This window comes from Oncorhynchus keta, chromosome 34 (genome assembly GCF_023373465.1).
Source record: "Oncorhynchus keta strain PuntledgeMale-10-30-2019 chromosome 34, Oket_V2, whole genome shotgun sequence".
NCBI lineage: Eukaryota > Metazoa > Chordata > Actinopteri > Salmoniformes > Salmonidae > Oncorhynchus > Oncorhynchus keta.
Window position 1 is genome coordinate 30,065,999 of NC_068454.1, and position 15,403 is coordinate 30,081,401.

Here is a 15,403-nt window from a genome sequence, read left to right on the forward strand (position 1 = left end):
ATGGAGGATCCTCCTTTGTGGCCCATCAATATCATTAGAGAAAGTTCAACATTGCTGCTAGGATAGTTCAAGGGCAATCCCTGGCAACTGATATCACCATAGGATTGCCTTTGTTTCCTTCCATTCATGTTGACAGAACCCCTACTGCTTTCCTTTCACATGGATGGGGCTCTCGTCGTGGATACCATACACTACTATGGTAAAGATGCAGTAGGCCTATGCCAAGTTTTTGGTTGGGTCTACCAAAAGTACTGCACTGTACACATTTGCACCATAAATTAGCAAAGAATCTCTCTCTCTCTTTCCCTCCCCTTTAATTTACGTTTCAGTGTTCTCCACTCCACCCTATCATTATATCTCTATAGGCCTTTTACCCTTCTACCTCACCTCATCCTTTCTCTTTCATTATATTGCCAATTGTCTCCCTCCCTCCCTCCCTGTCTCCCTGTCTCCCTCCCTCCCTTCCTGTCTCCCTCCCTGTCTCCCTCCCTGTCTCCCTCCCTGTCTCCCTGTCTCCCTCCCTGTCTCCCTGTCTCCCTGGTCTCCCTCCCTGTCTCGCTACCTCCCTACCTCTCTGTCTCTCTCCCTCCCTCCCTCCTCCCTCCCTCCCTCCCTCCCTCCCTCCCTCCCTCCCTCCCTCCCCCTCCCTCCCTCCCTCCCTCCCTCTCTACCTGGTTGTCATTTACAGGAACACACCACACTTGACGTCATTCTCCAACAACATGGTCCAGACGAAGCTGATGGGATTGGCACTTCAACCTTTTCAGCTCGTTGAGGTGAGTCGGGCATATACAGTTACAGTGACCAATGTTGTCATATGAATGTGGTCTTGACTTGCATAATCTTCACATTCTCTTTCTCTACAATTGATCCTCTAGCTAGCCTACTGTTTAAATGGGGTACATAGGCTATGGCTTATGCAGACAGCAAAAGTACAGACATAGCAGGCATTAAAGGATTAGGATTCATTAGCAGATTAGGAAAGGAAAAGAGCTTATTATTACCACAACAAGTCTTTCTGGTTAGAGCCCGGCCCCATAGGCTCAGCTATTCCATCGTCATAGTAGCAAATGACTAACTAATTCATTACTTAGACCAGCTGTTCAAAGTAATAATAATAAAGTATTGGCCTACAAGGCTACTGTATCTCTCTCATTGTCTTAAGAATCACAACTCTTTTTTTAACAATGCAAACAATGCTGTTCTGTATTATGAAATACTTGGCTATATGCTGTATGTTGTCTTTAATAACATTAAAAGCTCTAAGAGTTGAAAATGGTAAAAGGCCCAGTGCAGTCAAAAACATTATTTTTGTTTTTTATTTTTGTGTTTTATTTCATATTACATCAGCTGATGAAACTAACACTGTAAAAGTATGAAAAACATTGTGCAGTGTTATTTCCTGATAGTTGCTGGTTGAGAATACAATCTACACAGTACCTTCTAATCAGAAAGTTTGAATAGTTTTGGCTTTCCATGGCATCTATTAAATTGGTTAATAGACTAATAACAAAGAGAGTTCCAAACATCTCTGCCAGCAAGTTTTCAGTTAGAGTTTTTTGCTAAACAGCTATTTTGCCTATTTTAATGGAAATCTATTACATTGAGGTAGCCTACTTAATTGTTACCCAGAAATTATTTGATATTGATATAAAAACGTCTGAATTGGGCCTTGGCTGTGTTTGTTTGTCTACTTATTATAGGCCCATCAAATCTTTGGAGCAGGCCATCGACGACTCCTCTCCATCACACTCTGTTCTGTGTGATGTTGTCATATACACTACATGACCAAAAGTATGTTGGACACCTGCTCGTTAAACATCTCATTCCAAAATCATGGCCATTAATATGGAGTTGGTCCCCCTTTTGCTGCTATAATAGCCTCCACTCTTCTGCAAAAGCTTTCCAATAGATGTTGGAACATTCCTGCGGGGATAAGCTTCCTTTCAGCCACAAGAGCATTAGTAAGGTTGGGCACTGATGTTAGGCAATTAGGCCTGGCTCGCAGTCAGCATTCCAATTCATTCCAAAGGGGTGCGATGGGGTTGAGGTGAGGGCTCTGTGCAGGCCAGTCAAGTTCTTCTACACAGATCTCAACAAAGCATTTCTGTATGGACCTCGCTTTGTGCACAGGGACATTCTCATGCAGAAACAGGAAAGGGACTTCCCCTAACTGTTGCCACAAAGTTGGAAACACAAAATTGTCTAGAATGTCATTGTATCCTGTAGCGTTAAGATTTCCCATCACTGGAACTAAGGGGCCTAGCCCGAACCATGAAAAAAAGTACCAGACCATTATTCCTCATCCACCAAACTTTACAGTTGGCACTATGCATTGGGGCAGGTAGTGTTCTCCAGGAATTCGCCAAACCCAGTTTAGTCTGTCGGACTGCCAGATGGTGAAGCGTGATTCATCACTCCAGAGAATGTGTGTCCACTGCTCCAGAGTCCAATGGCGGCAAGCTTTACACCAGTCCAGCTGACGCTTGGCATTGTGCGTGGTGATCTTAGGCTTGTGTGCAACTGCTCGGCCAAGAAAACCCATTTCATGAAGCTTCCTATGAACAGTTCTTGTGCTGACCTTGCTGTCAAAGGCAGTTTGGAACTCAATATTGAGTGTTGCAACCGAAGACAGATGATTTTTACACTCTACACGCTTCAGCACTCATCAGTCCTGTTCTGTGAGCTTGTGTGGCCTACCACTTTGCAGCTGTAGCTCCTAGACATTTCCACTTCACAATAACAGCACTTTCAGTTGATGGGGCAGCTCTAGCAGGGCAAAAATTTGACGAAATTGATTTGTTGGAAAGGCGGCATCCTATGACGGTGCCATGTTGAATATATAGTATATATATTTTGTATATATAGTGTAGAAGCTCCATAAATATAAAACACTTGTAAGGTTATAACACAGAGTTTCAAAACCCAGAGGCGCAACATCGTGAAACTCCCGGGAATGTTTACGAAACAGACCAGGCCGGTGTTTGGGGTTTGATAAGTCAATGAGAGAAGTGAAAGATTCTTCATTAGTTGTGAATTTTCTCAAAATCTAAACGCACAACTTAGATTTCACACAATGTCTTAAGTAGTTGAACATGTTATTACTCCAACGTCGTGAATGTGACAATATGAAACATTTCATTTTCGTAAAAATCTATTTTATATTGAAGGAGTGTCTTTGATTTGACGGACTGCACATGTGCGGTTAGGCACGAGACGACCGTTAGACTTTTACATTTTTTATTATTATGAATAAAACAAACACAAAAACAGAAATATACAAAAAATAGTACATAAAACTAACAGTATTACATATCAAGATACATTTTCAATTTGTATTAAAGTTTTATGGTGCGTATTGCTTTTTTGTTTTTACATTTACTGATCATTTCAAAATAATATTTAAATTCTATCTTCAATAATGTGAAGAGGGTTTTGTTCTCCTCCCACTTCATTCTATGGATAAAGAATAAACAAATGAACTGCGAATCTTAAATCACCGTCCATATCATTTGGATCAAAATAAAACAAAATATCAGTCTCTCCAATGAACATTAATAGTAGTTTATTTTAAAATAAAATCTTCTAACTCACAAAAAAATCTTCTGACATAAGAACGAACTGATGACGTGTTTCTGCGCATGGGCTTAGCTAGCCAAAGTCGCCATGACATCGCCTATAAGTGTGATCGGGGATTTCTATTGGAGAAGCAGTTTTAGTCTATCTTCATACTGTACTGTACTGTTTTATGAAAACCCATGTCATGTGACATTAGCACGGAAACTACTTCCGCCTGGAATTATCCAATTGTTGATTGACAAGTCTTTGAACGAATCAAAAACGCAAATAGACCAGTCTGACCAATCACAACGAAGAAAGGGCAGAATTGTATCTCTTGAAGTCCATAATTCGGTCATAGATGGTATCGAATGGAGGGGGAAAGTTTAATGTTTGTTAACATATGGTTGAAACCTTTATTAGAATATGAATGGAATAACATACTCAAACTTTGATAATATCGAACATGTTTTGAAATTAGGCGAAACATTTGAGAAACAACCAAAAGGCGCTTACCACACGGTGAGATGTATGTGGCATTTTGATCATACTTGCTAGCTAGCTTGCTATGATAATATTAGCTAGCTAGTTAACGTTAACCCCCAAAACATATGATTCAAATTAAATAGCTAGCTACTTCGTCTAAATCGATGTCACTTTATTAAAAGTGATCTAGTGGTCCATTTAGAGTCCTTAGTTTAAACCGTACATGTTTGTACTTTTAATTGGGCTTTTGGCTAGCCGCACTTGCTTCTGGCATCCATTGATTCGTTTGAGTAGCTACAACAATAGTGGTGGCCTTGTTGCTCCATCTGTTGATGAACAATGGTAACTTCAACTTCATTTTATCAGAATGGACCAAACCAATGATGTTTTTGTGCGTAGCCTTCAGTCTGCCCATATGCTTTGCTGTGTAATTCAGTAGTTTGGAGCTCAGACTGTTCTTATCTCTTTGATCCAGATGACTTTAAACCAGCCTCCATTGACACCGCCTGTGTGGGGGAGCTGGAGGTGGGAAAGGGAGAACAAGTTACTATCACACTGCCCAATCTGGAGGTAAGAATTAAGCACGTAAATTATCCCCTCCTTTATTCTTTATATCCAGTGATCAACTGATTACCTTGATTTTCCTCTTTAACCCAGGGATCCACTGCCCCTGTAACAGTCTTCAAAGGATCCAAGAGGCCTTATATGAAGGAATGTATTCTCATCGTAAACCACGATACTGGAGAGTACCGTCTGGAGAAACTCAACAGCAACATTGCTGTTAAGAAGACCAGGTGGGTGGACAGACTACGGTCAACTTGTTTATTTGGGCAAACTGTAGCAAAACATTTTTGCAATGGAGAAACAATAAGCATTTCTTATTGGACACTAACTCTCCATTTTGAACTGCTTCCTATCTAGTTTATCTTGTCATTCTGATTTGCATTACATATTTAGTTGTTAACTATAATCGTGTGTGTGTTTGTTGTCAGGGCTGAAGGCAGCAGTAAGATCCAGTCTCGTATAGAGCAGCAGACCAGTCGTCTGAGCCAGCAGATGAAGACTAGTGGTAATGGTAGCAGCAGCAAGACCCCAGCAGGCTCCAAGAGCTCTCCTCCCAAAGAGAATATGTCCCCTGCCTCCCCCATGGATGACATTGAGAGAGGTATGTAGACCACAAGTAGAGCATCGTGTGTAAAAGCTGTCCTTCTCTCAAACCATCTACACTGAACAAAAATATAAGTCCATTTACACATGTAAAGTGTTGGTCCCATGTTCAATGAGCTGAAATCAAATATTCCAATAATTTGACATTTGTGCTGGGGACAAGTGTGAAATCCATAGATTAGGGCATCATTTATTTATTTCAATTGACTGATTTCCTGATATGACCTGACCAGTAAAATCTTTGAAATTGTTGCATGTTGGGTTTTATATTTTTGTTCTGTATATTTGTACAAATTCTAGTCCATGGTCACATAAATTAAGCAATTGCTATGTTTGTAAATCCTCTTGTGTTGTGATTCAAGGTCAGAGGTGACATCATTGTTTTCTCGTGTGTGTGTGTGTGCTACAGAGCTAATGGCAGAGGCGCGGGTCATGGACCAGATGAGTAGTGGGGACTCGTCCTCAGACTCCCACAGCTCCTCATCCTCCAGTAGTGGGGACAGTTCCAGCGGTAGTGACTCTGAGGACGAGTCCCGGCACCCCCCTCCCCCTAGACCCCCTGGGGGTCCCCCCACAGGGCCACCACCCCACCAGGGCATGCCTGTCTTCACCACTGTCACCACCACCACCTCCCCACCATCACCAACTCTCAGTGGAGGACACCTATTGAGCACACTAAGTAAGTTCATCCCTATATCTTCCCGTCTCTCTCACTCTCACTTACTCTCTGTGTCAGTCTATCTCCTCTCCTGTAAAACTCTAATAGTTCACTTAATTTCACTTTGTGACAAAACAAGAATCATTATACCATCTAAACCGCTCTGAAATATAATTTAAATAACCAAAAATATTGTATTTTCAGCTGTTTGAAGCTGGTGTACAAAACAGAAAGTAAAAGAAACTTAAGAACAGGAAGCATAGCATCTTAGACTTACTTTCAATGAGAGTTTGGTTGGTCGCCCAAAAAGTCACACATCGCAGCTTTTAAATACTTGTATAGAACCATTTTATATTTGCATTGCCATATCAGAATTTATTTTTGCATTACTGTGGATGTAGGCTAGGGTTGGGCGATGTCTGGAATGACACATCATCTCATCGACCTGTCCAAACATTGTTGATATACGATTGTATTGTCTATTTATTTGTTTTTCCCAGGGCTGGGGGAGCGTGTAGTTGTGTTGCCTAGCAATGCAGTAAATGATCTGTAATGAAGCCTCTGTCATGCACAAATCACCCGATTTAGAGTCTAATCATTAGACTTCGATGTGGAAATCATCTTACCAATATTGTATTTTCTTGTGTGCAAATACATTTGATAAATATAAACCAATCATATGGTGGTATGTGGTACTGATAACTTTGAATGGTGATTTGGAACTAAACATTTTAGGCCTACAGTGCGATACGAAACACTTTCAATGGTGATTTTGGACAATTTTGACTGAGATCAATTGGGCATGTTCACTATAGAAGAAATCAATGGGCAGTCTACTTGGGAGAGCTAAGCAAACAGTCACACTAAGTGCACAACAACGGGCCAGCGCAGAACTCACATCCTACCTACAGTACCTTGCAAAAGTATTCATCCCCCTTGGAATGTTTCCTATTTTGTTGCATTGCAACCTGTATTTTAAACAGATTTATATTGGTGAAGTGAAATGAAAAAAATTACTTGTTAAAAAAAACAAAAAAAAACATTCCAAACGGAAAAGTTGTGTGTGCATATGTATTCACCCCCTTTGCTATGAAGCCCCTAAATAAGATCTGGTGCAACCAATTACCTTCTGAAGTCACACAGATTGCACACAGGTGGACTTTAACAAATTAAGTGTCACATGATCTGTCACCTGATTTCAGTATATGTACACCTGTTCTGAAAAGCCCCAGGGTCTGTAACACCACTAAGCAAAGGGCACCACCAAGTAAGTGGCACCATGAAGACCAAGGACACGTCCAAACAGGTCAGGGACACAGTTGTGGAGAAGTACATGTCAGGGTTGGGTTGTAAAAGAAATATCCAAAGCTTTGAACATCCCACGGAGCACCATTTAAATGGTGGATGGTTTTCATTGGCAGGGACTGGGGAACTTGTCAGAATTGAAGGAATGATGGATGGTGCTAAATACAGGGAAATTCTTGAGGGGAAACCTGTTTGTCTTCCAGAGATTTGAGACTGGGACGGAGGTTCACCTTCCAGCAGGACAATGACCCTAAGCATACTGCTAAAGCAACACTCAAGTGTTTTAAGGGGAAACATTTTAAATGTCTTGGAATGGCCTAGTCAAAGCCCAGACCTCAATCCAATTGAGAGTCTGTGGTATGACTTAAATATTTCTGTACACCAGCAGAGACCATCCAACTTGAAGGAGCTGAAGCAGTTTTGCCTTCACGACTGGGCAAAAATCCCAGTGGCTAGATGTGCCAAGCTTATAGAGACATACCCCAAGAGACTTGCAGCTGTAATTGCTGCAAAAGGCAGCTCTACAAAGTATTGACTTTGGGGGGATGAATAGTTATGCACGCTCAAGTTTTCTGTTTTTTCTTTTTGTCTTATTTCTTATTTGTTTCACAAGAAAAACATATTTTGTATCTTCAAAGTGATAGGCATGTTGTGTAAATAAAATGATACAACCCCCCCCCAAAAAAATGTGTGCCTTAAAATTACTTATTTGCAGTGTCATTTTTTGGGGTAATTTAATATTTATTTAGTCATGTGTAGCCTATCCAAAGGTGGGTTAGAATTTTTTTAATTCTTTTATTTTTTGTTCCTGCTTAACGAAAGTGCTGCTTATGTAATGCCAGTTGCGCAATTCAAGGACGCGAATAAACACTTCCACAATAACAGAAATATTAATTTTTAAGTTTAACTTGTACAGGTAACGTGTACTTCATTGGTTTGCATGGTGTTTCCAGCTCCACACAATTTGTTTTTCCTGAAGCTTTGGTCAGTTGGAGGCCAGAAAATTAAGGTTTCTTTTAACTTCCCATTTGATTATTCTATCTGGCAATTGTTGGTTCTCTCTCTCATTATTACCATATCATGTTTGTATGTAGGCTATTCACCAACAACAAGAACTTTCTGAGATCGAACTCTGTTACTGGCCTCCTAGATTAGTTTGAAAGTTGATCATGACATTTTGCGCAGCTTTTGGCACATTGTAGACCTACTCTTGCATTATGTGAATAGTAGGCTAAGTCTACCTACCTACCACATATGTATTGAAAAAGGCTATGGCAAATTGGAGTAGGTAGGTAATTTGGCATGTCTGTAAAAAAAAAAAAAAAATATATATATATATATATATACCTACTCAATCAAGGGATTTTCTTTATTTTAAAATCTTCTACATTGTAGAATAATAATGAAGACTTCAAAACTATGAAATAACGCATGTAATCATGTAGTAACCAAAAAAGTGTTAAACAAATAAAATATATGTAAGATTCTTCAAAGCAGCCACCTTTTGCCTTGATGACAACGTTGCACACTCTTTGCATTTTCTAAACCAGTTTCATGCACCTGGAATGCATTTCAATTAACAGGTGTGCCTTGTTAAAGGTGAATTTGTTGCATTTCTTTCCTTAATGCATTTGAGACAATCAGTTGTGTTGTGACATGGTAGGGGTGGTATACAGAAGATAACCCTATTTGGTAAAAGACCAAGTCCATGATATGGCAAGAACAGCTCAAATAAGCAAAGAGAAACGACAGTCCATCGTTACTTTAAGACTGACATGAAAAGGTCAGTCAATCTGGAAAATTTCAAGAACTTTGAAAGTTTCTTCAAGTGCAGTTGCAAAAACCATCAAGTGCCCTGATGAAACTGGCTCTCATGAGGAGCACCACAGGAAAGGAAGACCCAGAGTTACCTCTGCTGCAGATGATAAGTTAATTAGAGTTACCAGCCTCAGAAATTGCAGCCCAAATAAATGCTTCACAGAGTTCAAGTAACAGACACATCTCAACATCGACTGTTCTGAGGAGACTGTGAATCAGGCCTTCATGATCGAATTGTTGCAAAGAAACCACTACTAAATTACACCAATAATAAGAAGAGACTTGCTTGGGCAAAAAACGCGAGCAATGAACATTAAACCGGTGAGAATTGAGATTTTAGGTTCCAACCGCAGAGTAGGTGATTGGACGACCTCTGCCTGTGTGGTTTCTACCGTGAAGCATGGAGAAGGTGGTGTGGGGGTGCTTTGCTGGTGACACTGTCTGTGATTTATTTAGAATTCAAGGCACACTTAACCGGCATGGCTACCACAGCATTCTGCAGCGATACGCCATCCCATCTGGTTTGGGCTTATTCCCACTATCATTTGTTTTTCAACAGGACAATGACGACCAAAAACTGTGTAAGGGCTATTTGACCAAGAATGAGAGTGATGGAGTGCTGCATCAGATGACCTGGCCTCCACAATCACCCGACCTAAACCTAATTGAGATGGTTTGGGATAAGTTGGACCGCAGAGTGAAGGAAAAGCAGCCAACAAGTGCTCAGCATATGTGGGAACTCCTTCAAGACTGTTGGAAAAGCATTCCTCATGAAGCTGATTGAGAGAATGCCATGTGTGCGAATCTGTCAAGGCAAAGGGTGGCTACTTTGAAGATTCTTACATGGAACCCAGACCGGCTGCCCGTGTGTACCACCGTGCATAAATGTATTTTGTCCCCCTACATCAAACGCGATCACGACACGCAGGTTAAAATATTTTTTAAACTCTGAACCAATGACATTCATTTGGGGACAGGTCGAAAAGCATTAAACATGTATGTCAATTTAGCTAGTTAAGTTGCACTTGCTAGCTAATTTGTCCTATTTAGCTAGCTTGCTGTTGCTAGCTAATTTGTCCTGGGATATAAACATTGAGTTGTTATTTTACCTGAAATGCACAAGGTCTTCCACTCCGACAATTAATCCACACACGAAATGGCCAACCGAATCGTTTCTAGTCATCTCTCCTCCTTCCAGGCTTTTTCATCTTTGAACTTATATGGTGATTGGCATCTACACTTTTACCACGACAACCGGCAAAACATTCTTTCAATCTTTCAAACCGGCAAAACAGTCTTTCAATCACCCACGTGGGTATAACCAATGAGGAGATGGCACGTGGGTACCTGCTTCTATAAACCAGGAGATGGGAGAGGCAGGACTTTCAGCGCGATCTGCGTCAGAAATAGGAAGGAGTTATATTTTAGCCCTTGGCACCGCAGACACTCGTTGGCGTGTGCGAGCAGTGTGGGTGCAATAATTGAATAACATGGATTTCAACATTTATTTTGCGGCCCACGCGACGTGTCCCGTCTGGTCAGCATGTTAAATATATTTTGATTTGTTGAACACTTTTGGTTAAATGATTCCATAGGTGTTATTTCATAGTTTTGATGGTTTCACTATTATTCTATGATGTAGAAAATAGTAAAAAATAAAGAGAACCTTTGAATGAGTAGGTGTGTTAACTTTTTACGTGTGTGTGTATGTGTGTGTATACACTACCGTTCAACAGTTTGGGGTCATTTCCTAGTTTTAGAAAGAAAAGCAAAAATGTTGTCCATTTAAAATAACATCAAATTGATCAGAAATACAGTGTAGACATTGTTAATGTTGTAAATGTCTATGTTGTGAACGTCTCCGTCTCACAAGTCCTCAACTGGTAGCTTCATTAAATAGTACCCGCAAAACACCAGTCGCAATGTCAACAGTGAAGAGGCGACTCTATGATGCTGGCTTTCGAGGCAGAGTTTCTCTTTCCAGTGCCTGATAGGGCTTTTTCTTTTTAACTCTGCCTAGAAGGCCAGCATCCCGGAGTCGCCTCTTCATTGTTGACGTTGCGACTGGTGTTTTGCGTATACTATTTAATGAAGCTGCCAGTTGAGGACTTGTGAGGCGTTTGTTTCTCAAACTTGAAACTAATGTAGACACCAGTTTGCTCTGTTCTGTGATGGGAGTAGTACACAGCATTGCATGAGATATTCAGTTTCTTGGCAATTTCTCGCCTTCATTTCTCAGAACAAGAATAGACTGGTGAGTTTCAGAAGAAAGTACTTTGTTTCTGGCCATTTTCAGCCTGTAATCCCACAAATGCTGATGCTCCAGATACTCAACTAGTCTAAAGGCCAGTTTTATTGTTTCTTTAATCAGCACAACCTTTTTCAGCTGTGCTAACATAATTGCAAAAGGGTTTTCTAATGATCAATTAGCCTTTTAAAATGATAAACTTGGATTAGCTAACACAACATGCCATTGGAACACAGGAGTGATGGTTGCTGATAATGGGCTTCTGTGTGTAGATATTACATTAAAATTCTGCTGTTTGTCATTTGCCATGCAAATGAACTGAATCCCCCAAAAACATTTCCACTGCATTTCAGCCCTGTCACAAAAGGACCAGCTGACTTCATGTTAGTGATTCTTTTGTTAACACAGGTGTGAGTGTTGGTGAGGACAAGGCTGGTGATCACACTGTCATGCTGATTGAGTTCGAATAACAGACTGGAAACTTCAAAAGGAGGGTGGTGCTTGGAATCATTGTTCTTCCTCTGTCAAATATGGTTACCTGTGAGGAAACGCGTGCCATTATCATTGCTTTGCACAAAAAGGGCTTCACAGGCTATTGGATATTGCTGCCAGTAAGATTGCACCTAAATCAACCATTTATTGGATCATCAAGAACTTCAAGGAGAGCGGTTCTATTCTTGTGAAGAAGGCTTCAGGGCGCCCAAGAAAGTCCAGCATGCGCCAGGACCGTCTCCTAAAGTTGATTCAGCTGCGGGATTGGGGCACCACCAGTACAGAGCTTGCTCAGGAATGGCAGCAGGCAGGTGTGAGTGCATCTGCATGCACAGTGAGGCGAAGACTTTTGGAGGATGGCCTGGTGTCAAGAAGGGCAGCAAAGAAGCCACTTCTCTCGATGAAAAACATCAGGGACAGACTAATATTCTGCAAAACGTACAGGGATTGGACTGCTGAGGACTGGGGTAAAGTCATTTTCTCTGATGAATCCCCTTTACGATTGTTTGGGGCATCTGGAAAAAAGCTTGTACTGAGAAGACAAGGTGAGCGCTACCATCAGTCCTGTGTCATGCCAACAGTAAAGCATCCTGAGACCATTCATGTGTGGGGTTGCTTCTCAGCCAAGGGAGTGGGCTCACTCACAATTTTGCCTAAGAACACAGCCATGAATAAAGAATGGTACCAACAAATCCTCCGAGAGCAACTTCTCCCAACCATCCAGGAACATTTGTGACGAACAATGCCTTTTCCAGCATGATGGAGCACCTTGCCATAAGGCAAAAGTGATAACTAAGTGGCTCGGGGAACAAAACATTGATATTTTGGGTCCATGGCCAGGAAACTCCCCAGAGCTTAATCCCATTGAGAACTTGTGGTCAATCCTCAAGAGGCGGGTGGACAAACAAAACCCCACAAATTCTGACAAACTCCAAGCATTGATTATGCAAGAATGGGCTGCCATCAGTCAGGATGTGGCCCAGAAGTTAATTGACAGCATCCCAGGGCGGATTGCAGAGGTCTTGAAAAGAAGGGTCAACACTGCAAATATTGACTCTTTGCGCCAACTTTATGTAATTGTCAATAAAAACCTTTGACACATGAAATGCTTGTAATTATACTTCAGTATTCCATAGTAACATCTGACAAAAATATCTGAAGACACTGAAGAAGCAAACTTTTGAAATTAATATTTGTGTCATTCTCAAAACTTTTGGCCACGACTGTACTATTGTCTGACACATCAGGATGTCATCGCCATTGACGATGTCTGTCAAACATGGTTGATTTACGATTTATACCGTAATATCGCCCAACCCTAATGTAGGCTATACTGTACGTGTAAGACATACAGAACCTAGTCAGGCTCGAAGCGTGTTTTTCAAATTCTCTATATTGTGTCATGGTATGGGGGTGTTGAGGTTAAATGCACCACTTGAACTCAATGGATTTATAACTTTCCCACTTCCATCTTTTTGCAGAGAATGACCTGCAATTAAGTGAGTCTGGCAGTGAAAGTGACGATGACTGACCAGTGAGTGACCACTATAATGCTGTGGGTGTGTTCAAGATGTCAGTCTGTGGACAGCTGCACTGACCTCCAGATGGATGGGCGTCCTTTACAGTCATAACAGAAGTGGAATAAGAAGATGGAATATGGATGTGATCTTCTTAATGCCAAACAAGACTGCACCCCTACACCTCCGGAAGCAACACCGCTCGGCACCCCACCAGCATTTCAGTTTTAATGTGTCTTAATTCTATCAATAGTCGAACTTGTCTGTCTGTTAGTGCCTTTTTGACAGACATGGGCCAATAGTTGTGATCAATTCTCTTATCTACACATTTGAACTGGATTATTTTCACTGTACATTTTAGTATTTACTAGTTACTACTAGTTTAGTGTTACTACTAGTTGGCCAAAGTGAACTGGGAACCATATTCCTGATTTGAACAGACAAGGTACTGCTCTTATCAAGGATAGCGTCAGTGTTTTATTAGTTGTAGTACTTAGCCTTTCTGCTGTGAAATAATTACTCTTAAAATATAGGGAATAGGTTGAAGCAATCATATCATTTAGTTTATTAGGAATTATCTTCAAGTTACTTTTTTTGTTTAATATATTTGGCCTAGCAACATATCAAGGTGGGGGGTATTTGAGGAAACTATTGCACTACTTGAAATGGATTGATTTAGCCTAGTGGGCTACACGCAACTTAAAGATTTTGCTCAGTGTTGCTACTTAATGTATTTGAAAGATTACTTGGCTTTGTAGCTTTAAACCTTCAATACTTGAATCTGAATTATGATTATTTATATTTAACATATTTACTCAAAGACCAACAGCTTATTATATTCTATGGGCATCAGAGCAATGGGAGTGTAGGTAAACTCCTAGTGCCTGTTGCCAGTGAGTTTTCAGAGCTGTAATTAGAACTGCTTTTCCGTTCACTACGATCTCTTCTGTTGCTATTGTTACAGGGGTGAGTCTCAAGTGCTTCGCTGATTTGATTCATTGACTCGTTCTAAAAAATGCTTTGGGGAAGAAGGCTTGAGGGTATTAAGCTTGGATCTTCTCCATTGAATTTTAAGAAAGAGGTGATTCATCAAGGAATTCATGAGACACGTGAGGAATCCAGGAACGACTTCTGAGAAAGAGCCCAGGTCATATCTCGTATCTTGCTATTGCACCATCTCTGTAAACAGGAAATGTGTGTTTTATGTGAGAACATATGGTGCGTCGCGATCTCTCCTTTCTCCCGAAGTGTGAACTTGTTCAATTCCCTTCATGGATTCGAAAGGAAATCACTGGTATATGGAATCTCTACCTTGCCCATGCCTCCACCAATCCAATGACTTTATATTTGTGGGGAGTTGTGAATGAGAGCACACTTCAGGAGAAAGGAGAGATTTATTGGGATGTAACAACCATGACCTCTCATAACAAACTCGGGCAACTGGGAAAGAAGGGCAGAAAGTGAGGAAACAGCCTCTGACTGGATAAATAATGAGAAATTGTAATAATAATAATAGTAATATGTTGGAAGAATTTTGGATTCAGTAGGTGGTCATGAATAAGTAGCTATTTTGACTTTTTTTCTTTTTCGATAAATAAAACGTTAAATTGTTTGTCAGCGTTTGTGTTAGGTCTCTTTTATTTATCTTGTTTATACTTCGTTATGCACTATTCTCTTACTCAAGTTGGGGGGGCCCAGCTGCTATGCAATACTAATGTAATTAAAAAATTTGCAAATTAGAAATTCTGCCAGTGATATTCCTAGATGTAAATTGAAATATTACCAAATATAGAAACATATTGTGATTTGCTATCAGAGGGATACATTTGGCAAGGCCCCATCTTTTTTAGATACCCCTACACAAGGTAGAACAAAACAACCATGTTTTTCTTCACATCTCGGTCTCCCGTTTATGAAACGGATGTTTGTGTAAAAAATATTTTACTGCAAAAGTGGTTAAATTGATAGATATTGGGACATACCCCCTAAACTCTAAAAGTACAGAATAATGTCTGGCTTGGGGTGGGCCACAAATGAATTTAACCAAATATTGCAAGCTCTGACATTGCTAAAATGTGGAATACAAGTAGTCAGTTGTCTGCCCTATATACACAAACAAACATCATTAGGATATTGACACAATCATTTTCAATC

At 40.5% G+C, this 15,403-nt stretch overlaps 1 protein-coding gene across 2 annotated transcripts; it reads left to right on the plus strand.

Moving 5' to 3' along the window:
• The first annotated feature begins 3,888 nt into the window (after nt 1–3,888).
• On the plus strand, nt 3,889–14,866 carry LOC118366907 (ELL-associated factor 2-like). Of its 2 annotated transcripts, none has more exons than XM_035749739.2 (6): nt 3,889–4,087; nt 4,520–4,614; nt 4,702–4,838; nt 5,037–5,209; nt 5,621–5,890; nt 13,214–14,866. In XM_035749739.2, the coding sequence occupies exons 1-6, from the start codon at nt 3,985–3,987 to the stop codon at nt 13,261–13,263; spliced, it is 828 nt and encodes a 275-aa protein (XP_035605632.1). In that variant the 5' UTR covers nt 3,889–3,984; the 3' UTR covers nt 13,264–14,866. The 2 variants fall into 2 exon arrangements, with proteins under 2 accessions (XP_035605632.1, XP_052349566.1); XM_052493606.1 differs by lacking the exon at nt 13,214–14,866 and adding an exon at nt 9,552–10,742.
• Nucleotides 14,867–15,403: the final 537 nt, after the last annotated feature.

Bases quoted from the DNA above. Each gene is read 5' to 3' on its own strand.
- LOC118366907 (XM_035749739.2), top strand. From the start codon at position 3,985: ATGAATGGAATAACATACTCAAACTTTGATAATATCGAACATGTTTTG. The intron at 4,088-4,519 runs GTATGTGGCATT...TCTTTGATCCAG, and splicing joins CGCTTACCACACGGTGAGAT to ATGACTTTAAACCAGCCTCC. The intron at 4,615-4,701 runs GTAAGAATTAAG...TCTTTAACCCAG, and splicing joins TCACACTGCCCAATCTGGAG to GGATCCACTGCCCCTGTAAC.